Consider the following 26494-nt stretch of genomic DNA (forward strand, 5'->3'; position numbering starts at 1 on the left):
CCAAGAAGGAATAAAACTTTGAAAAAACTTCAAAAGTATTTTGATTAACTGTTTGATCTAGGATGCCGTCCAACGCAACGTCCGACACTAAGAAGATTAGATCATTACGCTGTTAAATGTTCAGGGCTTTCAGGAGCTTGGATCACTCATTGTGTTTCATAACAAAACGAAAACTGGGCTCAAATTTCTTTTTGCATTTTCAGAATGGTTCAAACGCAAACTGATTTCACCTGAACTGTATATAGCTCATGGGTAACTATCTGGTAACAATGGCTCTAGCAAAACTTCAAAGTAATTAATACTTGCATAAATTGACATATATGAAATGCATAAATCACATGAAGTTGTTAAAGGTCAGAGTGTGATTACTCATTAGTCGTGAGGATGTTATTTTTTTCTAATATATTGTGTAATGACTCAGACGAGGAGTCATACATCCAGTATTTAATCATACTTTACCGAAGAGGAATCAAGTTATCATTGAATACTGGCTACAAGACTTTAATCGTCTGTGGCACATGTATATCTTGCCTAATGAGGCAGTCATTAGTGATGATGGGTTGCCAATTTTGTGGTTTTGGGGATAAAAGTCCTCGTTCACAATAGAGGAGACTAATTTCTTCCCTTTATAAAGTAAAAATGATGACTGTAATTTGTTTGCAGCACACATGTGGCTCCAAGGGGCGCCAATGAATACGTGGATTTCACACATTGCTAGCTGAATACGAGTAACACACACACGCACATGCACACACACACACACCGAATATCACACCCATGGTGATGGGGTTTTGAGTACCAGTGCAGTTACCTCACCATTCTCTGTTTATATGGTTTATTTTATATTTTTGCACTATTTATCTTATTGTTCAGTCTTTCGATCCAAGTACATAGAGTACAAAGTCGACTTGGACTGTAATTCAAATGTGTTCATAAAATTGTTCTAAACATGCAGACAAACCATGAGAAACAAAACCAAATGTTCCAAATTCACCTCACAGGTATTTTTTTTTTTTTTTTTGGGGGGGGGGGGGTTGAACTCTTGAAACTGTCCGTCCTTGTATGTGCACACATACTCGCCTAATAAAGCCAATTCTGCTTCTGATAACTGGTAACTAGCTGACATGAAAAACAAAATAGTCTGGGTAATTACTGGTTGTTATTTCAAGTTTCCCGTCCTAAAACATCCTAGAACATCGTGTTTAAACTCCTATCTATTCAATCTTCATACCCCCTCCCCATCTCCCTCTTTTCTCACCTTCCTATTTCCCCAGCACTCCTCATTACACTGATGAGGATAACTGGCACTTGCTGTCAAGCTGAGCAACTATCTCCACACCGCACAGCCAGCGCCTCAGTGCAAATACAGCCCATTTACAGAATCATCGGTCACAAGGCTGAGAAAAGGAAAAATGTTTTAGTGATAAAACAATTTGTTGCATGTTGTTACAAGATATCATTTGCATGATGTACTGACAGCTATGACTGTGGATACTGAAACAGCATGTACTGCGTGAGGTAGAAATGAAAGCATTACAAGAAAGCTCCAGAAAATGGCTGACAATGAGAGTACTACTGTATTTGACTGTTTAGGGCTTATATAAACGTACAGTCTCCATTTTGGAAAGCAGTGCATTAAACATGTACTGCACTAACAATGAGGAGCTGGAGTGATGTCTTTATACTTATATATAGTGGCACAGTGTGGGTGTAATCCTTGACAGTACATTGCATTTCAAAGTAGACCTCAACAATGTTACTCAGTCTCCATAGTTTCATCTACCCAATATGAACTGTCTTTGCACCGTCTTGATTACGTCCCATACTGACTTCTTCTGAGTCTGCCCTTTTTTGTCTTCCTCTTAAATGATAACTTTCTTTTTTACAACCTGGACCTTATTTGTAGCATTAAATACGCCCATTTACTCACCCAGACAACGTTGGTAGCATTTGGAGTCGTTTTGAAGAAATTAGCCCCAGAGGAGCGGCGCGTATATCCGTGTAATGCAAGTACTCGGGGCATCCATGCGCAGCCTCTTTATAACACATAATCTGCGGCGAAACTTGTTCATATTCCAGTATTTTGTTATCATATGCTGGTGCTATTCCCCTCTGAGCCGGCGGTCGGCTAGTATAGCTGTAGTTTGGCACAGCTATGGTTCGTTATTGCGTATTCGTAGCCGACCGCCGCAGAGTTAGCCGTGTTGTGGCTGGCTGCTCACAGCGCGCGGCGTTCGGTAATGACATCATCCACGTCAGAGGTAGTTGTCTAGAGACGCAAGATGTTGATAACATGCCACCACGAGCTCAGAGGGGAATAGCACCAGCATGTCATAACAAAATATTGGAAAATGAACGAGTTTCACCGCAGATTATGCGTTTATAGAGGCTACTCAGGGATGCCCCGAGTACTCACATTATACGGATATACGCGCCACTCCACTGGGGCTAATTTCTTCAAAACAACTCCAAATGCCACCAAAATTGTCTGGGTGAGTAGATGGGCGTACTTAATGCTACAAATAAGGTCCAGGTTGTAAAAAACGAAAGTTATCCTTTAAGTGTCTTCATAAACTTCAGTTGGTCAGAATTCCACTGCCCGTATCATTACCAGAACTGCCTCCACAGATCATATCACTCCTGTTCTTCAATAACTTCACTGGCTCTCCATTGAATACAAAATTGAATTCAAGATTGTACTTCTCACCTGTAAGGCCCTTCATAATCTAGCCCCTTTGTATCTCCCCAAACTCCATAACATCACACCCTCCTGTACTCTTTGATCCTCTTCTGCTATTCAACCCACTACGCCATCCACCACTTGACTTCCACAGAGTCCAGAGCCTTCAGCCTGCCCCCCACCTTTGGAACTATCTACCGTAAGACATTTGCAATACTGACTCTCTCCACCGTCAAATCCTGTCTCAAAAAACACCTTTTTAAACTGGCCTATTTGCTCAAATTCTGACTTGTACAGATGAATTTATACCTAGTACTGCATTAACTCATTTCATTATGTCTTAATAGGTTTGAAAGGTGCATATACAAGAAATGTATTATTGCTATTATTATAGTCAGCTGTAACTCTACTGTTTATGGAGCCACACACACACACACACACACACACACACACACACACACACACACACACACATTTAATAACCCTACTCAAAACCGTTTCCAAAGCACAGCTCTGCTACTGTGTGTAAAAAAACAAAAAAAAAAAACCCAACAACTTTAGCTTGTGCATGCACATTGAAAACAGGTTACAGCCATGCACAGAAACACTGGGGATGTTCCTGTTTGTGCAACAATAATAGCTCTTGTCATGTGAAATCATAATTATGCAGCCACCCGTTGTCATATTGCATGTGATGGCTTCAAAAGGTGCCTCATAGTTTGACTGTCAGAATTTGTGGAAACCACATTATATTCATGTCTTTTGTCTCATAATGTTGTAATGAAAGGCTGGTAGATTTGAGCTCTGATTAAAACCCCCTCCACTCATAATTCTCTTCAGCTGACAGACTGTGAAAGCAATTTGGAAACGTAGTTACTCTAGCAGACATGAACTACATTTAAATAATTCCCATCATGCTCTTACTCACACAACCCCCAAGACATTAAACATGCTGTCTGAGACTTTTAAAACTAAAAAAAAAGAAAAGAAAGTCAGTGGGATTTACTAAAGACTGCTGGCACACACTGACCATGAAATTTTAATTTGGGTTTGGACTGTAATCTGTGGTGAATTTCTTTGGTACCTACATAAAAACCACATTCATTTTCTTTTATTGTTCTGATGCAGAGTGACTATAAATGCCATTTTTCTGTTAAAAGAAGAAGAAGACGAAAAAGAAAAGAAGTTGTTCTAAACATGCAGACAAACCATGAGAAACAAAACCAAATGTTCCAAATTCACCTCACATGGATTTTTTTTTTTTTTTTTTTTTGGGGGGGGGGGGGGGGGGGGATTTCAGCATGATCTACCAATGGGGGTGACAACATCACTATGCAACCTACCTGTAAAATCTTATTAAAAAATAAAACCCATATCAGGAAAAAGGCTTTATTCATAAATACATGACATATTCTATTAGGTCTCTCCTGCCTCCCACACATGGAACCAGCCATGTAGAAAATGTTCTCTGAGAGACCCAGAAAGGCGGAAAAACAAACATTAACTCTGACGGTGCTGTGTTGCTGAAAATAGCCTTTCTAATTAGTTAGCTGCAGTCGCTGCATTTGGATCCACATAGTCTTTACCAGCACACAGCAGTTTACACAGCCATCATGCCAACCAATCACTGATTATTCACTAAAATGTAGGGCACTTCTAATCAGCGGTCACACAAACTAAGATTAGATTATTATAATGACCAATTAACTGATGGTTGTAATAGCTGATCTTAGTTGATGGGCGAATAATATAAAAAGACACTCCCATCAAAGGCAATCACACCTCTAATTTGATAGGTCAATCCATTGATTTTTGGCTTCGAGAGAGCCAGACTCCCTCTGCCAGTTCCTTAGTTTTCTCTGACAGCTTCCATTCTGCCCGGTAGCGTAAATCTTCCCTGTCATCACCTGAATCTACCAGCTCAATCCTCAGGAATGTTTCTTTCTCCAGGATCACTGAAGCTAACACCGAGTCTGTAGCTTGTCTGGCTCTCGGCAACCTGGGAGAGGTACGAGAAATCCCGCGAAAATGGGGTGGACCACTTTTAACCCGTCTACTTCTGGCTTCCCCTTCCTCGTGTTTCACCAACATCACATCTCTGTCATCTAAAGTAGATGTACTTGAAGAGCTCTCATTGGTCGTTTCAGAACTGACAGATGACCTGTCCTCTGATTGGTCGAGGTCCACTTGGTAGGCTACTTTCCTGTTACTTTGTCTGTTGATGGATAGACAGGGAGGCCAGCGGAGGGAGAGACATCTCGTCACTGCCAGCCATAATTCCTGAGGCCTGAATAAACCTGACCTTGAAGGCTGATTTGTGTCACAAAAAGTGTCCCGCTTCTCCAGTCGTACACATTCTGCTGCCAATTCTGCCTCGACCAGCTCAGTGACGGGTACTCCATTAGACTTCTTCGGTGACAGTTCTTCTTCTCTGTCCTCATTCCTTGACTGTGGCTGATGATCGTCTCCAAAGCTGAAAGAGCTGCTGAACCTCTGGCTCCTCTTCATCACACGTTCTGCCTCCGCATCTGAGTCTGACAATGAATCGTCATCTGATGAGCATCCACGTGGTGACCACTGATCTGCGGAATCCTTTGACCGTGGCCGTTGATTATCTTCAGACTCTGAGGAGCTGCTCGCCCTCTGGCCTCTCCTCATACTTGGACAAACCCTGACAAAGTCCCTGCTTTTGCCAAATCTGTCGCCTGCCTGGTGTTGCTCTTCTTTCTGCTTACGACACACAGATTCAAAAGGAATGACGGAACGTAATCACAGCTACCACAACAACAGCCGCAGCAGCTTGCTAGCATGGCACTTTCTGATATAATCTCTGCTTCAAGAGACACAGCTTTGGCTATGGAGATGGGCAGTGATGACGCTGTGATGTCATGTGCCCCCCCCACACACACATACACACACACACACACACAAACCCCTGCGTGGCTATGTGTTTACGCTTCAGTCGAGTGAGCGGTGACTTGCCTCAGAGGGAAGTGATGTCACATTGCATGATGTCATACCTAGCCGCGAACCAGGAGTCTACAAACAGTTTGTGTTTGTGCGAGAGCACAGATGGTAAAAAAAGATGCCCTACCCCCAAAAATTGACCTAGATGTTCATCAGGGGATTCTCAATAAACGTTTGTTTTCCCCTATTCATCTTACTCTAGCTCTTCTTGCAATTTCTGCTGTATAATTGTATTCAATTCCACATAATATGTTCTTTTTATTTTTGTAAAAGAAAAATACATCTGTTGTTCTTTGTAACTACAGTGCTGCACCAAGGGAAATAGAAAATTTGTCAGAACCAGATGTGAACATCTAGAAACAGCTGCGTTTTCTATAATATTTAGTGTGCACAAATAGAACTCTAAATGTAAAGAATAGCAAATCTGCTATAATATTGCAAAATCTAATAAATGTAGCAGCCACTGAAATTGTTATTCACAACAGATGTTGTGCAGTGCTTCACAGAGAATAGTTCATTTATGTATCTGTTTACTTTTGCATGCATGTCTGTTGCTGTATTTTAGAGGGCTGTGGGACACAGAGACAGAGAAGAAAAAGAGACTCCCACCAGCTGTGTACCTGCAGGTGCTCTATGTCTAGTAGTACATGAGTGTACGTGTGTGTGTGTGTGTGTGTGTGTGTGTGTGTGTGTGTGTGTGTGTGTGTGTTGCTTGCTCAGTTGGGCCCCACATCGACAGTGGACGTTAGGTCACTCACTATCTACCCTGCTTTTCCTTTTATGGTTATGAGGGCTGCTCAGACTGTATGTCTCTCAGGTCATTCATTGCACACCTCCTTGCATCACTTCGGGGCAAAAGGGCATGAGACACTGCAGACTCTAGACTGTCTGACAATATCACACAGAAAGACACGCACACGCATGTTGCAGCTGATAAAATCTGTTGAGTCAATTTTTGTGCGCAGGGGGCCGCATGTCATTGAGATGGTAGGAAAGTCACCAGAATGATCCCAAATCAGCAGCAGATGCGGGAATACCTTCCCAAACAGTTTTCACACTGATACTAGGAAAGGTTTGACCCTGTTCAGTGATAAACATGTCACACCTTGCACTGTGGGAATGAGACCATTTATCATTCAAAATCAAATCACTAATGTTTCTGAGATTTGGATGTGTTGAATGAATGGCGGCAGGACACTGCATGGACCAGTCAAACTCACTTTATCAGTCAAACTTGATTCCCACAGGTAGCATTTAAGAACTTGATAAATTTGAACAAACACCAACCTTTTACTATTATGGACAAAAACAAGGCCGCCTGTAAATGATTCCATTTGAATCAAAGTTCATCAGTCAGTCTTTATAGCTCTTATCAACATTATTTTTTATCTTGATGGGTTGAAAAAAAACCCACATCCAGATAAAGCGGCAAGCAGACAGACGCACACACAAATCTTCACACATGCAGTATGTAAATTTGAATCTCATCCCACATTCGGCCTTAGTACATGCTTCAACACAAAAACTGGAGTGTGGAGGTAATGCATCCTGTCGTGTCTGAGTCACTGATGATACGTCAGAGATGCAGCGGTGGGAGAGCACAAAAATGTGGACACTGCCTCTACTCTAAAATGTCCCCTGGCAGACTAACACAGGGCTTGGCTGAACACCATACCTCCCCAGTGTAAGTGTGAGTGTGTGGCCTCAGTTTTCTGCAGTGTCTTCTGGCCTAGGCTGTCTCCCACTGAGGAAATTACAATACAGTTAGTTGCTGAATAACATAGGGTACCACAAAAGAGTAGGTGTTGTGGAAGAGCTGAGGCTGAATGAACATTATTAAATCGCTCCCTGTGCGTAGCGAGTGAAATGATTTTAAATAAGGTCAAAGGTTCCATAAATGTGTCTCTAGATGCCAGACAGCTTCCATCACAGCTGTGCCATAATGATTTGATTACATTTCATATCAGCAGTTAAGACAGGGAAGTCACTTATCTCTGCTGTGTTCCTCGCCTTGATAAGGTAAAGCTTAAATTAAAAAATGCACCCTGTCATTTTAGCAAACGTGTCTTCAGTTCAAGGACGAAAAAGCAGTAAGTCGGTCCAAGTGTTACACAAGAAGGAACACTATGGAAAAAGGTGGAACCGAGTTGGAAACGCAACGGGGCCGCCATCATGAAAAATTCATACAAACTTTGGACAGCAGCTGCAGATTAGAAAGGGGGAATGCATTCCCGTTATCACAGCTATTTTGGGGCTGCATTCCCATACATTATTCACACAAACCGAGGGAAGGACCGTATACAAGCCATTAAACTCACCACAAGCCTGCTGAAGTTCGCAGAAATGTCTAATTCATCAGGAGCAGGTGAGCTGAAAGCAACTTCAGGTCCCTGCAACAGGCGAGCCGGACGAGGGCGCAGTGCACCCCTCACACTTCCAGGCACGGGAGGCGAGCTCGAGCTAGAACAGCGTGCGGATACAACGCGACTTCCGATTGGTTAGAATCATGCAGCGAATATGTCAACCCGGCCGCCATTGGGCAGCTGTAAGTGGGCGGTGCTGTGCATGGCATTTCATTGATATAGCCTACAGCTGGTGGCTTCGGATCCGCCACACGAAGTGGAAGGGCTGAGAAAGTGACGAGGGCTTGATGTAGGGGTGTTGTAGAGGGCTCGAGCATTGTTTTATTTTTATTTTTTTTAGAAGAGTGGCACACCAAAGATTTGCAGAAGACACGGCCAAAATGCTCTGCCACGTTACTCGTCCGGATTCGGTGGTGATGGAAGTGGAAGTTGACGCGAAGGCGAACGGTGAAGACTGTCTGAATAAGGTAGGCTGTGATGGAATACACATCGCGTTTTGTTATCGTGATGCCCTTTTAAAATACGGTGTCGTGATCAGGTATGGTGGAGGAGCTCCTACGAAACTTTACATTTCCCGTTTTCTTCACACTTAAAACGAGTCGTCGCCTATGCGCGACTGAGATATTCAGATAAACAAGGCTGATGAATTGAACCCTGCCTCGGCACGACGTAGGAATACTTAAATAAGATGTATTCGCTGCTTGACATAATGTTCAGTGGGAACTTCATCTGCAAACAACAGAAACTAAACTATGTGCTTCAGTTTTGCACGCAGGGACGCCGGAAACAAAATGTTCTGCTGCGCGCAACGTGCGGGGAAAAAGTCAAACACGTTCGTAACAATGAAGGCTTAAAATGTAGATTCATAGTCGAAACGTATGAGTCGATGCACAGGCAGTAAAGTTTTGCCCCCACGGTGTAAAACTGCTGGCAGTCGCCTCTACCTGCACGGCTTAGTCAGAGGCAGATGGCTTTGTGGAGGTTACTGGAGTTCATCCTGCCTCAGCGTTTCCCTGCCAGTCAATCCGAAACTTCAGTCACAACGAAGTTATTTAGTTTCCCTCCAAAGTGGACACTGCATGCGAACATTTCCTTTCATCAGTAGCCGCAAGCTGTTGTTACCCCCCGCTAATATAAAGCAATTTCACATGCACGGCACAGCCTCATCTTGCCGTGGGTGAGATGAATGAGTTTTATCTCAGCCTCCGGGCTCCCTGCAGACGTCCACCAGCAGTTGTGTAATAACCTCATGGCCGCCGCCGCAGAGGGGGCGTGGGATTGTGGGTTTGATGAGCCCCCTTTTTACCCCGGGAGAGCCTCCAAGTTCACTTCCACCCTATCGTGAGCTTTAGAATATTGATGGGCTTTTTATCTGTGTGAGAGGGGCACTGGGGTAGCGGAAATCCTAATGAGCAAAGTGATAAAAGCACTTGTAGCCAATTCTGTTAGCCTCCTGCAAATCTTGTGAAACTTCATTGATTCCTGTTGGGGAATTCTGTTGATTCCACCCTCCACTGGGAGTCCAAAGGCAGCATGGATTGAATATTCAAGTCCTTCCAGCATGCTGTCACAACTCAAAAGTCAAGATGTTAGGTGCCTCTCTGCTCACTCTTCTTTCTTGCTGTAAAAAATAACTTTTTTTTATAGAGCCTGTAAAGCTTCCTGTCTGATTTTAATTTCTTTGTCCCTTTATGACCCATTTCTCTCATCTTTCAGGTTTGCAGAAAGTTGGGCATAATTGAAGTGGACTACTTTGGGCTGCAGTTCACGGGCAGCAAAGGAGAGAACCTGTGGCTGAATCTGAGGAACCGCATCTGCCAGCAGATGGATAATGTGGCGCCCTGTCGGCTGAGGCTGCGCGTCAAGTTCTTCGTGGAGCCTCATCTGATTCTGCAGGAACAGACGAGGTATGTTTACCAACTTGCGGCGACTCCTTGCCCAGATCTGCCGCATGACACTCTTGTTTATGCTGCTGTAGTTGCATATGAGCAGGTATCACTGTATTTAACCACTTATTGACACATTCTCTACCAAGCACCTGCAAGTCAGCTTGTCATCTTCTCTGAACGAGCTCAGAGAAATTAAATCTTTGTCATCAAAACATACTTTTGTTTCCTTATGCATGCAATGATGTGCACAAGCCGCAAAGTAAACAACCATTAGTAAGTTCCTCCAAACATAATCTTATCGCTTTGTTTCCAATACAGTGAAATGCCCTGTGGTAACCTCTTCCCCCGGATGCTTCCGGGGTTATTGTAGGTCATTTTGGCAGAGCAGCAGGCAGGAAATGTGATCCAGCAGCTCTGGGGCTGTGTGCCCTTAGGGACCCTCTGTGTGACAGCCTGGACCTCTGTCACTGCCCCCATTCAAATCAAAATAACTTTTGTTGTGCTTTTTTTTGTTTCAATTGTTTGTGGCCATTTTTGTCTGAACAAAAGCACAGCCCTCCATTTGACATTACTGCAGATGCTGTTTGGAAACTGTGCGACAGGCCAGTGTAGGGTGTTTTCCACACAGTGTCCTCATCATTATGAGTCACTGTTGCAGCTGGTGTTCAGCAGTGTTTGAAAGCATCGGGATCTAAAATCTCACATGCACTTTGAGATCACATCACATACGCCCGAAATGTGACATTTCCATTTGCTCCAGCAATATAGCATGTTGGAGTCACATCTCCCCCCTCCACTATCTCTCCTTTATGCCAGATTGGAATATAAAGCACAAGTCAGAACAAAGTAAAAAGCCTTGACAAGTCTAGATCCTGACTCAGTATTCCCTAGCCCCAGTTTTGTTTAAAGTTATAAATAGCAAGTGCATTCGCAGCTCTCGGAACCTGTCCAAAAAACTTGTTTTACACACAGTGTCTAGTCTGATACCGTGGGTGTTATATTCGCCCCAGGCGGTGCCGCCGGTGTTTGATACTGCAGCGCTGGAATCATGGCTGGTGGAGGGAGGGCAGGCTTGAGGGGAAATTTGTTTGGTGTCTTTTTAAGCTCCGCCACGCTGCTCTTGCCCTCTCACTCACACACACAGCATGCCACTAGAGCCGTTCATTAAACTGACATGTATCTGCTTTGGCCAGAGTTCGTCTGGCATTCCAGTAAGCTCTCGGTCGGTCACCAGTTAACCCACAGCCCACCTTCAGCTGTTTCTCACTGCCTCTTCCCTCTACTCGCTGTGCTCGATCAAATGAAAAGATATAAAGTTTGCTCTCTTGCCATATTTTTTATCGCTGTCGGATATAAACTCGCGCTTCCTCTCCGTCCATCTCACCCACCCTGCACCCCCCCCCCCACTCTGGCCCATATTTGGCAAACCCTTTGAAGAGGAAAGTGAAACGGGGCTGAGGCGGAGTGCGGAGGGCACTTGGCTGCCTCTGCTCTGACCTCCACCAGATTAGCAGGGGTTATCAACAGATGGCTGCCGTCGGGTGGGGGTCACGGGGTTGTGAAAAAAAGGTGAGATAAAGATGTGAGATGGCAGGCGAGGCTATGAGGGGTTGCTGCTAAAAAAATACTCACACATGGCACACACCAACACGCTGTCAAGTTACGTGGTAATTTCTTTGCGCAGCCTTCATGCCATCCATCAGCTCAGATGTGATATAATTTAAGGGAGCATTTTGGGGGAGCAAAGCATCCGATTTAGAGATGAGACAAGATGTTGACAGCACACAGCAGTGGCACTTCCCTGGCTCTGGGAAACTGCTTTACTTCATTTACAAGGGTCATAAAGTTATTTATTTATGTCATATATTTAATGTCAAATACTATTTTTCATAACTGAAGTTTATTATTTAAACTTATTTAAAAAGTCTAACTTGATTTGTAGGGAGTCTGTTCATAATTTGACTGAATTAGTACTTTGACGACCAAGCAGAGTCCAATTTGCCCGTTTTTTTGTGCTGTCACCTTTGACCTACTTCCTACCACAGCCTCCTCACCACTTGTGCTGCCTGCAGGCACACCTCGTCATGGCAAGCACAGAAATCCTTCCTGTATTGCACATTTCTGTTACTCACACAGGGCATGTTTGCCATATTTACTGTGAAAAAACGCAGTTGAAGATGGTAGTCAAATTTAAGAAGATATTGCAATCATCAGCCACGTAAGTAGCAAATAGGAATTGTATGTGAGTAAATGTTCTCAGCAGCGTATGGACAAAGCAAACTGTCAGCTGAGCTGAGGGGTGGGCCTCTTTTTCTACGCCCTTCTTATAGGCCTTATTACATAACCTGCACTGGACTGAGCGTGCACAGAGCTGCTTATATAAGCTGCTATGCACTCTGCTGCCACGTAAAGCCTGGCGGGTCACTTCAGTGTTCATGCTCACATGCAGCTGACTATTTGGGTACTTTGTGTTAATTCATCTTGCTCTTATGAAGGGCCTAATTGTGTGTGATAAAGTTCAATCCAGACTTGAAGCAAATTTTTATAGCATTTAAACCAAGAAAGTGAATACTGGCTGCTCATGATACAGTTGTCTGGTCTAATTTCCTACAGTCAGTAATACTTAACCTATATAAGCTTTTGGAAGGGGTCTTTCTAATGCACACAACCGAAGTGCAGGCCATATCTATTTGAGTTGTGAGGCTTGAGCTCAGCTTGATTCTGAGGAAGCCGTGTCTTTTCTTCTAAAAGCCTTTTTTCTTTAATCCCATTGCTTTGAGATTCTCCATTCACCCATCTCTCCCAGGCTTGTTTTATAAATGTATTTCACAGCTTGCTTTGCCAAATAGGATACTTTTTGCAAATGCATGATGTCTCTCAGCTGTTTTAGACAGCTACACGAAACACAGGCTGAAGCGAGGTCATTCAAACCTTCCAGTGGTTGGAGATGGTTAACTTCGCACTGAAAGACGCTTCTAACAGTTTCTTGGCTTAATCTTTTTTTTTTTTTTTTAATTTCATGCCAGTGGAACCCCAGATCAGTCCCCCAAAATATAGTTGCTTATAAAGCATTTGAACTGTTTTTCCATGACACGTCAACTGACGTGAGGTAACAGTTTGCCTGCAGGAAGTACTACATTTATTGGCTGAGGGAGCCTGACCCAAGGTCCTGAACAACAGCCTGTGTTATCTGCATCATTAAACAGCACTTGCTGAGGGGTGTTTCTGGTTTAAATAGGTGAATGTTTCCCCTTCATTAGCCTATGTATTAACATTCTGATCAGGAAAACCCTGGATACACACAGCTATTAGAGGCTTTATCAGAGGTCCTGATTGTTAACCTGTGTGCCCTTTTTGCTGTGGAGCTTATCTTTAACTTAAATCCAAGCCAGAAGCCAGATGAGTTTTAACTAAGGTCATTTTAATCATTGTCTTTTAAGTCTGCTTGCTTGTTTTCCTGTGAAGAGTTCCTCAACCAACAGTGTTACAGATTTTTAAAAAGAGTTAAAAAAAAATATTCAAAAATAGCTAATGCTAAGAGGCAGTGAGGAAAGCTAAAAGTCATATTTTCTGTGATGCAGCACAGTGTTGGAAGTAGTTCCAGACTCAAAATAAAAATGTTTTTATCCATCTTACTACTACTTGCCCAATTGATGTCATATCTCAGAACAGTGACCCTTCCTCCTTATATAATCCCAGGCAGTGCAAAAACCTGTTGTCTGTAGAAGTTAAAGTGTTGCCTGCCTGTGTGTTAGCCTAGGTTATCGATCTATTCAGGGTGTTTCCTTTCCTTTCCCCCAGTGCACGGTGGGATAGGTTCCAACTTTATGTAGTGTTTGTAAAATGGATCACCAGAGAAAAGATTTTACAAAACAAAGACTTGACTTTGTGAACATTTACATTAATCCTCAATGATAAATCACAGCAGCGAGAAAACGGTTAACTCGACTACATCGTACATTCTGCATGATTCAGATGTGTTTCTACGACATCAAATTGCAGTTTAATCTTACATAAGCTCACACACGAAAACTGAGACATGGTCTCTGACAAAAATCCTACTTGTCTACTGAATGTTCTGCAAAAACAATTTGATTTAGTTTATTCAGGTCACACACCAGTTATCATTTCTAGCTCACTGTTGCAGGCTACGTAGACGATCAAGCTGAAGATCACACAACACGCCTGTGGGTCTTCAGATGTTCAAAAATACCTCCCCAAGTTTTTATCAGCAGGCTCCACCGTCAGTAGACACTTTTACTTTGCCTGTGAGTTTCTATGCACCTCCGTTTGTTGTGCACTCGAGTAGCCGAGCCCTGGTTCGTCTTGTTTGAAGTCATAACATTATCTGTTTTATGGCTGTCCGAGAATGACAGAATTGTTATATTTGTTTGTGTGCCTGAACTTCGGATTGATGCTGGGCTTTAATCACCATTTTACCATCCAGTACAGAGCACCAGCCTGTAGCCCCAAGGTATTTAGCATACAAACAGCTCCTTTGTTTTATTGCTGTATAGCTTTCAGTCCAACTCTGCACAAAGCAAAGGCGCATGTGTTATATTTAGTGCTTGAAATTATCATTTTGCAACCCCCTGGTAAATAACACGATTAAAGCCACAATAAGCGTTTGTGTCTGGCCATCCATGCAGCCCACACCTCTGGGAAGATGTTAAGCAGAGTTTACTTTAGTTCACTGACAGATAGTAACCTCGCAGCACACAGCTCCTGGCAGTGTGTTATTTGACTAGCTCACAAACCGCATTGTTGAGAGCCGGAGCGATGAGGTCGGAAACTCTACTGGTGATTGGCTGCATGAGGCGCAGTCTCTAGGCAGAGGTGTTAGGTTTCAGTTTGGTGGGGACGTTTTGTTCTTCTGTGTGGCGCTGACATTCTGCCTACTGGGGGAATAGACACTGGAGTTGGGGCAGAAAACACTAAAATGAGACAATGGTTTTATAGATGGGTGGAACGGACTGGAGAGTTCAGTTGACTTGGTAATAAGTCTCAAACTACTAGAAAAAGTACGCCTGTTCTTTCCAAATGGTTCAACACTGACTTGCTTAAAATGCGCAAACACTGCATTTTTGGGTGTTTTCAGTGTTTGAAATTTGAACGGTTCAAAGCCAGGGCAGAAGAAATCAGATGAATTATATCATCCATGTCCCCTTAGCTCAGCTGTGTAGCCAGTGACCTATTTTTCAAATATTCTTTCTCAGAGTTCAGGCCCGCTTTAATTGAATTATTCCAACCAGGCAATCAAGTATTCACACATTCTTGCAGTACCCCCATATGACTACCCCCCTACAACCACTGTTTTGAAGCATATTTATTTCTTCTTATACTGTCAGCATTCACAGGGGTATTATGACTGTAAATGAGAAAGCCTCTTAAGACTGTGATTATGGGTTATCTCTATGAAGGACACAACAATGTGAAGGGTGTATACAGTGTAATACGGTAAAAGTAGGCCATGAGACTTCAGGTCTGGTTTCAGCGCTGACTTCCTGGCATTCAGTCTGTCTAAAGAACAAGGCAAGGCTGTGCCGGTGGCTGCAGCACACATCACGGATGACTCTGTGAGACGTCTGCAAATGCGTCTGAACAGTAATGTATGTTGGTCTTTGACATGGTGAATCAAGCTGGCTGAAGCATACGCAGGAGAGGTCCCAGCAAGAGGCAGATTTTACCGCTGTGAATTCTGTCTCGACAAGGCACTCTCCTGAGTCGTAGTGACTTCAGCTCCCATCATCAGCTCAGATGCCCGGTCGGTTGAGCATTAGGGTCATTTATCTGTCATTTATTATTTATCTGTGTCCACCTGATGGGTTTGTCAAGGAATAAAATCTTTAAAACGTGTCCCCACATATACAGTGGCGTCACAGCAATGGGTCTCAAGTGTTGTTGTTTCTCCCATGCCCTAGTTTAGGATGGACCTCGACATGTGCTGAGCTGCAGTATCTGGTTAATATTCGTACAACTGGAAAGATGTATGACTTAACAGTTGATTGAACAGCCAGACTGTTACTTTAGGGTAATCTGTACAAAAACTTCTGCCCTTGTTATCATAAGAAGAGTTATGTAGTGAGCTCTTATTGCTGTGCAAAGCTGGTGTTTAGGGTAGATACAGTAGCAGAGTAGCTTCATGGGGGCCTCAGTGGGAGAAATTGCTACCTTCTGTGTGTGAAGCAGCTGCATGTTGATTTTTAGTCATGTTTTTGTGGTGTTTGGCAGAGTGCATATCTGATGCCTCTCATGCAGCCTCAGGGAAGTAACACCTTGAACTGTAGTTACCTGTTCGCGTATGATAATTGGAATTTTTGGCCTGAGCTCAGCAAAGCACACGCACCTGTTTACACACGTGGCCGCCTCGCTCGGCAGCTCAGTGGTCAAAAGTTGCACGCCAAAGTGCACATTGTTATAGATGGCTGGTCAAATGAAACAGCGGTTAAACTGAGAATAAGCAACATGAGGAGACATTAGTGGTGTCACAACACCAAACTAGCAAGCCAGGACACGCGCCGAAGGAAGCTGGTAAGATATCAAATGCCTTGCTCACCGGCACAGTGACCGACAGTAACCTCTTCCAACCCCCGCCTGAACTAGAGTAACCTCCACAGCTTGCCCTGTCGTAACCCTTTGTCGGCACCCTGTCGTAAAAAGTCAGCCCTATTGTTTGCGTCAGGCAGGTAGCTAACTAGCAGCGCTCCATCACATGATGCCTGCTGGGCCTGACACAATAGAGTGCAGTGTGTGTGTGTGTTTGTTGGAGGGAATGGGATGTTTAACACCATATCAAAGCACTGTTTGTTATGCCTGAGGCTAGTCAGCTATGGGGTTTCGTTGTTTTGGTCTGGCTTTATCAGGGGCGGTGTAGGCCGACTTTGTTTGTGTGCCTCACAGCTGCTTTGCGCTACTGTTGTTACTCCTCTGAAGCACCGTGAACATGTGTTGGATGAGGTGTGTCTGTGTTATTGCATACTGGAGAAGTTACAATACACAAGAGTGCATATTCTACCACCAGTCATCGTGTGCGGCTCCCACAAGAGTACAGAGGAAAGTCCCCTCCAGCTCATTCCCATGTTGTTCTTACCAGACATCTCGATAAGATGCCATTTCTACATGAGCACAACACAATGGGTTCAAATAAACTTAATACAGGAATGGTAAGTGCTACCTTCCCCCTCCACCCAAAGTGTCCCTCTAAACCCTCTCAAATATCCCCAAGTCACAGTTTGACCTGATTTGCTTAAATGAAAAATGTCTCCCTTTGCATCCTGCTTCAAAGAGAACTGTAGCCTGAGGGAGATTTTCTTTATTTATTATTGGAAATAAGCCATTTCAGGCACAGCTTACTGCTTTTAGTCAACCACATCAGGATGTAATTTGCCAAAATGTTGGTAGTCTATAGAGGTGTTAATAGCCCAAACATTGTGATCAGAGAGGTTTACACTAGGTCGCTGCAGCAGCGTCCACGCATGCATGAATCAACTTTGTATGTGTTGGCGAGAAGGCAGAAAATGGGATAATGTCTGGGGAGAAAAATCGAGTCAAGGCGTTGAAATGAAAGAACTCTGGTCACCATCAAACCAACAGGATCCCAGCTAGTCAGCAACATCAGCCAGTGGAAAGCTGTCCGACTCGTCGGACAGAAGCAGGTGACAGCGAGCAGGCTGGTGCGTGTACAATCTTCTTAAGGTTACTGTGCCGAAGGTCATCCCAAGGAAGGATCTGTCGAGGTTACTTTAGTTCAGCGCTCTTCATGCTGGAAGGATCGAGTCGGTCAGGGTGTTTCTCCTTGTGACGTCTTGTCACCTGCTGCTAGAGGGAGCGAATTCCACACATCTTCTGGTCAAAACAATGGAAAGCACCAGCCAGGGCTTATGTTTTGAAAATGTAGCTGTTTTCCTTGGCTGCACCGAAACTCCGTGTTCCCATTTAATCATTCAGCCCAAACAATAACAGCTGTTGTTTTTGACCACCACTAATCTTTGAACTATCAAAGATTTATTGTCACCTCATAAACCCACCTACTTTCCAACAAGCATTCAAATGTCAGGCGAAACGAGATTAGTGTTAATGTAGTGTTTCTTTAAATAGGCGTCTTTTCATGAGTGTGGGGGTGTAAGAACCACATTTTTGATAATGAGCCACAGACAGGACGCCGGCCATTCTAACTCCCTTTAAGTCACATGATTGTATTCAATATTTGATGTGGCGGTAACACTTAATCCCAGCAGATACAGTAGAAGTTGCCGTCAGTCCAAGTACTTCCTCTACTGGAAACAACCTCCATTCAATCCTGTAACTACTTTCCCTCTCACAACTTCCACTTTCAGAGCCTCTAGTGAATTCACACATAAAGGAAGCTCTAATAGTTTTGGGGAAGAGCTTGAACAAAAGGGAAAGTGAGTCATGGTGACAACTGAACAAATGTCAGTTCTGTTTCGTTCTGCTGCACACACACACACACACACACACACACACACCTGCTGTCTGTGGTGAAATTCTAGCCCTGTAATGACCACCTGCTCTGGGCTGTGTGTGTTCCAGACATCCCGACTCCTCGATGATTACACATGAGTCAGTTCAACGATGAAAGTGGGCATTGTTTGTGTTTGCAGTGGTAGAGATGAGCATTTGTGCTATATCTGGATAAATGTAAAATCACTCTTTGTTTATCCAGTTAACCATCGCCGACCACATCACATTGCCAATTGATAGATTTCCCATTTGACCACTGTTCTTTTTTTCCCTCCCTGTCCACCAGGCACGTCTTCTTCATGCATGTGAAGGAGGACCTCCATAACGGTCACCTACGCATGGGCTCAGAACAAGCGGAGGAGCTGAGTGCGCTCCTGGCACAGGCCGAGTTTGGTGACTACAACCAAAACACAGCCCAGTACTGGTACTCAGAGCTGTGCGGAGAGGAGCCCAGCACTGCCACTATCGACAGGTACAGCACTCTTTAAGCAAACCCAACACAGGCTTCAATCGGAGCAGGAAATTAAAGTTGTTTCCCAGTGGTGCACACTAAAACCTGGCCCTGAAGGCCCTGAATCGTTGTTCTCCCCACATCTAACTGTAATAAAAACCCTACCCTGACCCCAAAACCACCACTAATGATGTTGGGGTTTTGGTGTAGTTTACACAAGACAGCTGGAATTTGAACATCATTATAATCCCTTGTGTACACATAAGTTAACAAGCTCTGGCCTATCGGTAAAATCTTTTTTCTGCCACCTCTCCTGAAGGTCTACCTCATAAAGCCATGATGAAAAGTAAACGATGGTTCGTGGTAATGAGCCAAGGATAGTATAATGTAGCAGCTGGTGTTCTAGGAAATGAAAGTACTTTTAATAAATCAAAATGCTGTCTTTAGCAAAAAAAACACAAAAAAGAGCTACGCTGAGTTGAACTGATAGTGCTGTCTTTCATTTTCTGCAGCATATTTAGAAATTGCATTTTTTTTTCCCCAGCCAGAGTAACTTTATCTATGAGGGTGAAAGACTTTAGATAAGACTACAACACACACACACACACACACACACACACACTGATCAGCCAAACAGAGCAGCTGACAGGAGATCCCATAGCATGCATTTGCACTGATAGAACCCACTGTACATCTTCAACGTTTCGTTTGAGCGTGGGCCTCATGGTGCAAACACCGCACCACGTTTACCACAGCAATGCCTGTCCCACTTGCAACTGTTGGGACTTTTTCTAAGGCTCCATTTTGTAATTGCAGCCTTTGGCATGCCTAAAGGAACCAGTTGTCGTGCACATGGTACCGTTCCTCAAATGCTGAGACTCTTTAAATTATACATTATCAAGCCCCATCTGCCAAACGTGCCACATTAAACTCTTTATCTGTGTGCTGTATCGAGCCAATGGGCACTGTTATTCTCTGCTGCACCTACACTCACCCCCAGCCTGTTGTGTATGCGGGGGGCGGGGAGTACAGCTATTAAGTTTTCACACTGTTTATCATGACTTTTTCATGTGACCTTTTTTTTTAAACTCTCAAGGATGCCACTCAAAGTGTAGTCAAGTACGATAACAGATGCCATTGGGCATTTACTAGCAGCCTGTAGAAATCAGCAGGCTTCACAGGCTAAAAGAAGCATTCACTGTGCTGCCTAAGCATTGATCTCATAAGTGTAGTTGTCAGAAAAGACCCAGTTTAACATCAGAGCTTTCTGCCCAAGGTTGTGTTCAACTTTGACAGTTAAAGCACACTCTGGTGATGCATTCATCCTGCTTGTGTAATCCACCCGTCACAGTGGGTGTTCATTGATTATAGAAGATTATTTATATGGTAAAGCTTGTGTCAGAAAGTGTTCCAGTCTGAGTTTTACAGCTATATAAACTTAAGATGGTCTTTCTTTCCTTCTCTCCCAAACTTGTGCAGCATCATATCCAGACACAAGGCTCTTGAGGGTTCGAGCCAGGGCTCAGTGGAGTATCAGGCCCTGCAGCTGGTCTCCTCTCTGGAGCATTACGGGGTGGAGTGGCACTGGGCTCGTGATTCAAATGGCCAACGGTTGGCCATAGGAGTCGGCCCCGAGGGGATAGCCGTTTGCAAGGAGGACTTCAGCTTAGTCAACAGGTATGCTGCACCCAGGCCCCTGCAAAGAGCTGTGCATATTCCCATAGTGGTGGAACGTTTCATGTTGCAGTAGGTAGGCAAGTTTTTGTTTTAAGAACTATATTTCTGCCTTATTCTATATGTAACCATGTCATCTCTTTTTCTCTCATCTTAGAGTAAGCTATCCAGTCATCCAGATTGCCACCCAGTCAGGGAAAACCGTGTACCTGACAGTAACTAAGGACACAAGTGACAGCGTGGTGCTTCTGTTCAAGCTCATCAGTAACCGGGCAGCCAGTGGCCTTTACCGGGCCATCACAGAGACACATGCCTTCTACAGGTGAGAGCTTAAAAACATGCAGCATTTAAGTGCAGATCAATAACTCTCTCACTCTTTCTCACACACACACACACACACACACACACACACACACAGTCCCTGCAGCTATAGAGCTGTACAGTCAAATTTTAAAAGAAGCAGATTCAAGACTTTTAATAACTTGTTCCAAGTCAATACTGCCCTAAATTATTAGCAGTCGACTATAGACTGTGGCTCACCTCATGCTGAGCCAAGATAACGATTCAAATTATTTTGAAGCTCTGCCTGGTGGAGTTTTATGTTTCTATATTGGTCTGTCGACAGTCTTTGCTACAGCTGTCAGTCATTCACTAATCTGACCTGCATTAGAACAATCTATTACTCACTGTAGCATGGTTTGATGGAACAAGTTTATTGTTCACTGTCTAAAGTCTACTATAGACTAGTAGATGATTTAACCTTTAAAACATGCTCTGTAAAAACATGTTCTGCCCCACTTGGCATACAGTGCTTCCTGAGTATGCATTCTCACACATTTGTACACATTGACTCAGGGTGGCCCTGTTCCACCTGTCATTTTTAACCATGCATTATGGCGTAAATACATGCAAAGAGTCACACACAGCCACATAAAAAAGCATCCTTGACCCAAATGAGTGTGGATGGAAACGCAGATTGCACAGGACAATCTTCAGTAAAGTCAGAATTTTTCCTTCCCATTGGCTGCATGTGTGTCTGTGGGTCTGAAATTTGCAGTGAGCAGGGACAATTCAAATGGCTGAGCTATGAAAATGTACTCAGTCAGTCACAATAGTACAAAGGTACAAAAGACAGCCCTGTCCTTTTGTTTCTCCGATGGGTTTTAGCTCAGAGTCTGCAGGGTTTTGGGGTTTTTGGCAGCCATATCTACATCCTGCTTGCTCGGAAACGAGTGTTAATCTCACAGTGGTGAATACGGCATCAGAACAGGATGATAGTGCTTGACTGTGCTGTGCAGGGGGGATATTAAATTAACAGAACACAACAGTGAGGTGAAGAAGAGGTTGTAAGGCAGATGTTAGTCTTCTGCAAATAATTTATTGGTATTATTTATTGGAACTGGTAGCTTTTTGGGTGAAATGCTCTGATTTTGCTGACATTAGTAAGCATGTCTTCATTTCATTTCTAGGTGCGACACGGTCACTAATGCAGTGATGATGCAGTACAGCAGAGACTTTAAGGGCCACCTGGCTTCACTTTTCCTCAATGAAAACATCAACCTGGGCAAGAAGTACGTTTTTGACATCCGACGCACCTCCAAGGAAGTGTACGACCACGCCCGTCGTGCCCTCTACAACTCCGGCGTTGTGGACCTGGTGTCCCGCTCTGGCAGCGGCGAGCGCTCCTCTCCTTCACGCTCCCCGAGCAGAGGCGACCAGCAGGACGACGGGCTGGACTGCGGCAGCTGCCAGCAGAGCCGGGCCCTGCAGGAGCGGCTGCAGAAGCTCAGGGAGGCTCTGCTGTGCATGCTGTGCTGCGAGGAGGAGATAGATGCCGCGTTCTGCCCCTGCGGCCACATGGTGTGCTGCCAGACCTGCGCCAATCAGCTCCAGGTGAGACTCTTCTTCACTCATTGTGAAAATGTCGAAATGAGTTTTCTTTGGAGGGGTTTGTGTATCAGCCACATGCATTTGCTATACTGCAAATGGTGACGCTACCTTTAGAAGTAGTACTTTGTAAAAGTCAATTAGACAACCATGCTTTGTTTTTTGCCTTGGCTCAACACTCTTCTGCCTACTTTAAGTTTCCAGTTATGCTGAAAGCTCCTTAATTATATTTTACTTCCAACTTTTGATCCTTTTCATGGTCCTTTAAACAACATTCAAAGCTTTGCTTACACACTGCTGACCTGATTGTCCCCCTCTTAATCAGCTAAATGTTGCCCTTCTTTTTAGAAGCAGATGGTGTGTGTGTGAGAGAGAGTGTTTGTCTTATAAAGGGATTATAGCAGCCAGCCAAGTCTTACTTCAATTAACTCAACTAAGAAACGTGACCCAGCTAATAGACGTTCGAATGAGTCAGTAGAAACTTAAGATGAGAGAAGTTCCACCGCTGCAGCATCAGTGTGGAAACAGTTTTCACATGTAGCATGATTCAGCTGTTCCTGACCGTTCCTGGAAGACATTTGTCACATCCTTCAGTTTTAACGTGGATGTTGGTCAGATAACTTTAAATGGTAGCAGTGCTCTCCCTAACTCATATGATGACAGCAGGTTTCTGAGACTCTCGTTCTGATTGTGGTTGCATTTTCTCCTCGTTTGCGCCTTTTTGTTTGACTGGCTTTGACACCTCTTGGGCTCCCAAGTGTAATGCAACAGTCACATTTCCGACCAGAAGTGTGTAAACTCCCCTCTTTAGCCTTTGACATCTGCACACAAGCTCAATATTAAAAAAAAACTTGGTCCTAAGACTTTTCTCTCCTTTCCCCTCAGCTGTGTCCTGTGTGCCGGTCGGAGGTGGAGCACGTGCAGCACATCTACCTGCCCACCTGCACCAGCCTGCTGAACCTGACACTGACTGACAACCACCAACATCGCAGCAGCACCAGCGGCGGCATCCCGGCACCCATCCACAGAGAAATGGCTTCTCCTCACAGCTGCTCTGCCACAGAGTACGACCACAAGATCTACCACACGTAAAGACAACTCCACGAAAGCCCACCGAACTCCACTCTGAACACTTTGAAGCTGGACCAGCCAGATTAACGTTTCATTCAGAAGGAACACTTCGCGTCCGACTGGACTCCATGAACTACCAAACATATAGAAACTCCTGAGCAAAATCAAAGACCGACACATTCAAAACCACTCCCTCAACTAGTGTGTGTGTTTTACTATTTCACTTCGTCCCTTTGGACTGACTGAGTTTGTCTGGTCTGTTCTTAGTATTGTTATTAGCTGTCCAAATCTTGTATGTTTCTCCCCTGCCTCCACATGATTTTACATTAGGCTCTTATTTTTCTTTAAATTATTGCATCAGTTGACCTGATACAGAATAGAAAAATTATGCTTTGAATTTATATGCTGGTTGTTTTTCTTTGCCCCATATCTGGCCCCAGAACTTGAACCATATGATGAGCGTATGTGTTTTACAATGGCTGAACACTGTACATAGTGGTTGAGACTTCTTTTGTTTTGTTTTTTTATGCTCCCTGATATTTTAACGCTCATCTGTTTTGATTTGAGAACAGAATGTACCAGAGTGGAATGCATTGTTTTATATTTGATTTTTTTCATTTATTTTTCACGTTCCATGTTTTCCATGCCAATTAGGTGGGTATTTAGAGGCTAACCAGCACTGCTCTGGGTATAGCACTGCAAACTACTAAGACACACCAGGTGCTAAGGCCGCCCAGGTCCCGGTATGGTGATCTGTGGGTTAAATGGAAGTTTCTTTTAGCCCACAAGAACTGTGACCATGGACGTAAAATGCAGTATCTGGCAGACACTCCTCCAGCCTCCTTCACTGCGAAACAGGTCTTGTTGATTAACTGCCACTCGTCCAAAACAACAAGCCCAATACAGCTGCATCTTGAAATTTTTATCTCCATGCCAACAAACAGTTAATTAAGAGCACAAAATGCTCTTCTACTAGACGAAGGACCACAAGGTTCTATACTGTGTCTGTATATATATTTAAAAAACAGGAATTTGTCCAGCAGCAGCTGGTTCCTCTGAAGACCTCAGCTATAAATTTCTTCTCTGGGGTGTACTAGTGAGTTCCTTTTATATTTTTAAAGGGTACTAGGAGATCTATCTGTGCAATACTTGCTTGCTTTTTGAAAAGCTTTTCATTTATTTAATTTCAAAGACTATATTTAAAAGGAAAAAAAACAAACTACGTTGTCACTTTACCAAGGAAGTTTTCCACACGTCTGTAGGGGGTTTGGCCTTAATGTAGCAGCAACACCGTGTTTGTAATGAACTTTCCGCAGACTTTTTTTTCTGGCAAGAAAAGGAAAACTGTATTTCTTTAACGCTGACTCGATTTAAGCTCGGTCACTGCAGGGGAAGGACTTTTATTTTTCACATTGTACAAGTAGCGATTTGTTTCTGTTTTCTGAAGCAAAAGCCACTATGCTCTGTAAAATAACTCTTAGAATGAAATCATTTTTATATATTCTGTTTTTAACAAAAGAAAAAGTATTAATAAAGTTGTTTTTTAAAAACAAGCCCTCTGGATTTGTCTTTTAACTGAAAGCACTTACGTACACCAGTAAAACCAAAACTGTACCTAACTTCAGGAATTATAACTCAGACTGCTGTAAGTTGTATTGAACATATGTTGCACTGATGATTTCAGTGGAAATACTAGGTTGTTGGTTCCCAAGATGGAGGCCAAAGGCCAGAAAACATTTTACATTCCTGAACTTTGACTTTTCTTGTGAAATACTGGATACTTCTACCTCTTTAGGACTCAAAAAATCCTTCAAATAAGATATGAGAGAAGAGCAAATCTCTCTTTGGTCGGTTGAACTGCTCATAAATCTTGTCCACTACGGTCAGGATCTATGATGAGGGGTTTAAAGGGGAAACCAAGCAAAAATGTTTGGAACCCCTGCTTTAGGCAGACCAGCCATCATCCTCCTGACACTTTCACATTCAGGTCTCTGTTCTTAAAGGCATATGTACTGATGGGCACTAAAACAAGGAATTCAAATTAAAGCATCATTCAGGGGCCTGTTCTTAATTTTACTCAGCAAAGTTGCCGAGATCAGTCGGTAAACCTGCCTTCTTGATCAGTCACCTGGAGATTTCACGAGACACTGTGAGACAAGAAAGGGCCTGCTGTGTGGAGTGAATACCTGCCACGAGTTCTTAGTCGTCACTTCTCCAGCACCCAAGGTGTATCGTACACTGAAAGGTCAAGGCGTCATTTGTCATTGTCAGACGAGGAGCGGGATTTGAGAGTTGCACAGTCTGTGGTACAAAGAGGCTCTCTGTGTTGATGAGAAATGACAAGCTCCACTGGACTGTGATTATGAAGGCTGCAAGTAAGACTGAAGAGCAGGAGCTATTGATTAGTCCGACTCCATCCCTCTCTCTCTGAACACCTCTGGATGAGAACGCTTCTCTCTTTTTGCTCCAATCTTTCGTCTTTTTTTTATGTGCTCTCAGGCTTCACTGCCATTAAACTTCAAGGACACCTCTGACAGCAGGGAGGGAGATGAGGAAGAGTGTTGTGATTTCTACACAGTCAGCCACGCAGAACACTCGTTGTTGGAAACATTAACTGGCATCAGATGGAATACTGGCTGACTGTTTAACTTAGGTTAGCACACACAGCCACAAACAGGTGTGAGGCTGTGCCCAGAGCCAGCGACACGCATCTGAAGCACACAAACAGGAAAACCAGCAGTCATGTCAGGGAAAAGGTGGATACGCTCACGGTATTATGATACATGGCTAAAGAGAGCGGTGGAAAAAACATGGAAAGATGTTAAGCTCTTTGAAACGTGAAAATCTTTTGTCACACTAATCCAGAAGTGCGTTAATCTCTTGTTGAGGAATTTCCAACAAAATATGGATTTTGCTGTGGGAGGTGACATGTGGAGCCAGTGTCAGAGGAACATAGAAAGAGAAAAACTAAAAGGGTTTAACAGTTTCATTCGGGACCGTGGATTTTGGATTTGCCTAATCTGTTGCATAT

The 26494-nt window shown here is 43.7% G+C and overlaps 1 protein-coding gene across 1 annotated transcript; it reads left to right on the forward strand.

The window, feature by feature from the left end:
* Positions 1–8276: 8276 nt before the first annotated feature.
* Positions 8277–25009, forward strand: mylipa (myosin regulatory light chain interacting protein a). Its single transcript, XM_041955369.1, has 7 exons — positions 8277–8477; positions 9727–9917; positions 18667–18852; positions 20311–20508; positions 20663–20827; positions 21975–22398; positions 23278–25009. Exons 1-7 carry the CDS (start codon positions 8391–8393, stop codon positions 23482–23484), a joined length of 1458 nt encoding a protein of 485 aa, XP_041811303.1. The 5' UTR covers positions 8277–8390; the 3' UTR covers positions 23485–25009.
* The last annotated feature ends 1485 nt before the right edge of the window (positions 25010–26494 follow it).

This window comes from Chelmon rostratus, chromosome 16, assembly GCF_017976325.1.
Source record: "Chelmon rostratus isolate fCheRos1 chromosome 16, fCheRos1.pri, whole genome shotgun sequence".
NCBI classification, from domain to species: domain Eukaryota; kingdom Metazoa; phylum Chordata; class Actinopteri; order Chaetodontiformes; family Chaetodontidae; genus Chelmon; species Chelmon rostratus.

What these genes read in the sequence shown, in the direction of transcription:
- mylipa (XM_041955369.1), top strand. Translation starts at nt 8,391, where the DNA reads ATGCTCTGCCACGTTACTCGTCCGGATTCGGTGGTGATGGAAGTGGAA. An exon ending in AGCACTGCCACTATCGACAG is followed by an intron (nt 18,853 to 20,310) that starts GTACAGCACTCT and finishes AAACTTGTGCAG; the next exon opens with CATCATATCCAGACACAAGG. An exon ending in GACTTCAGCTTAGTCAACAG is followed by an intron (nt 20,509 to 20,662) that starts GTATGCTGCACC and finishes CTCTCATCTTAG; the next exon opens with AGTAAGCTATCCAGTCATCC.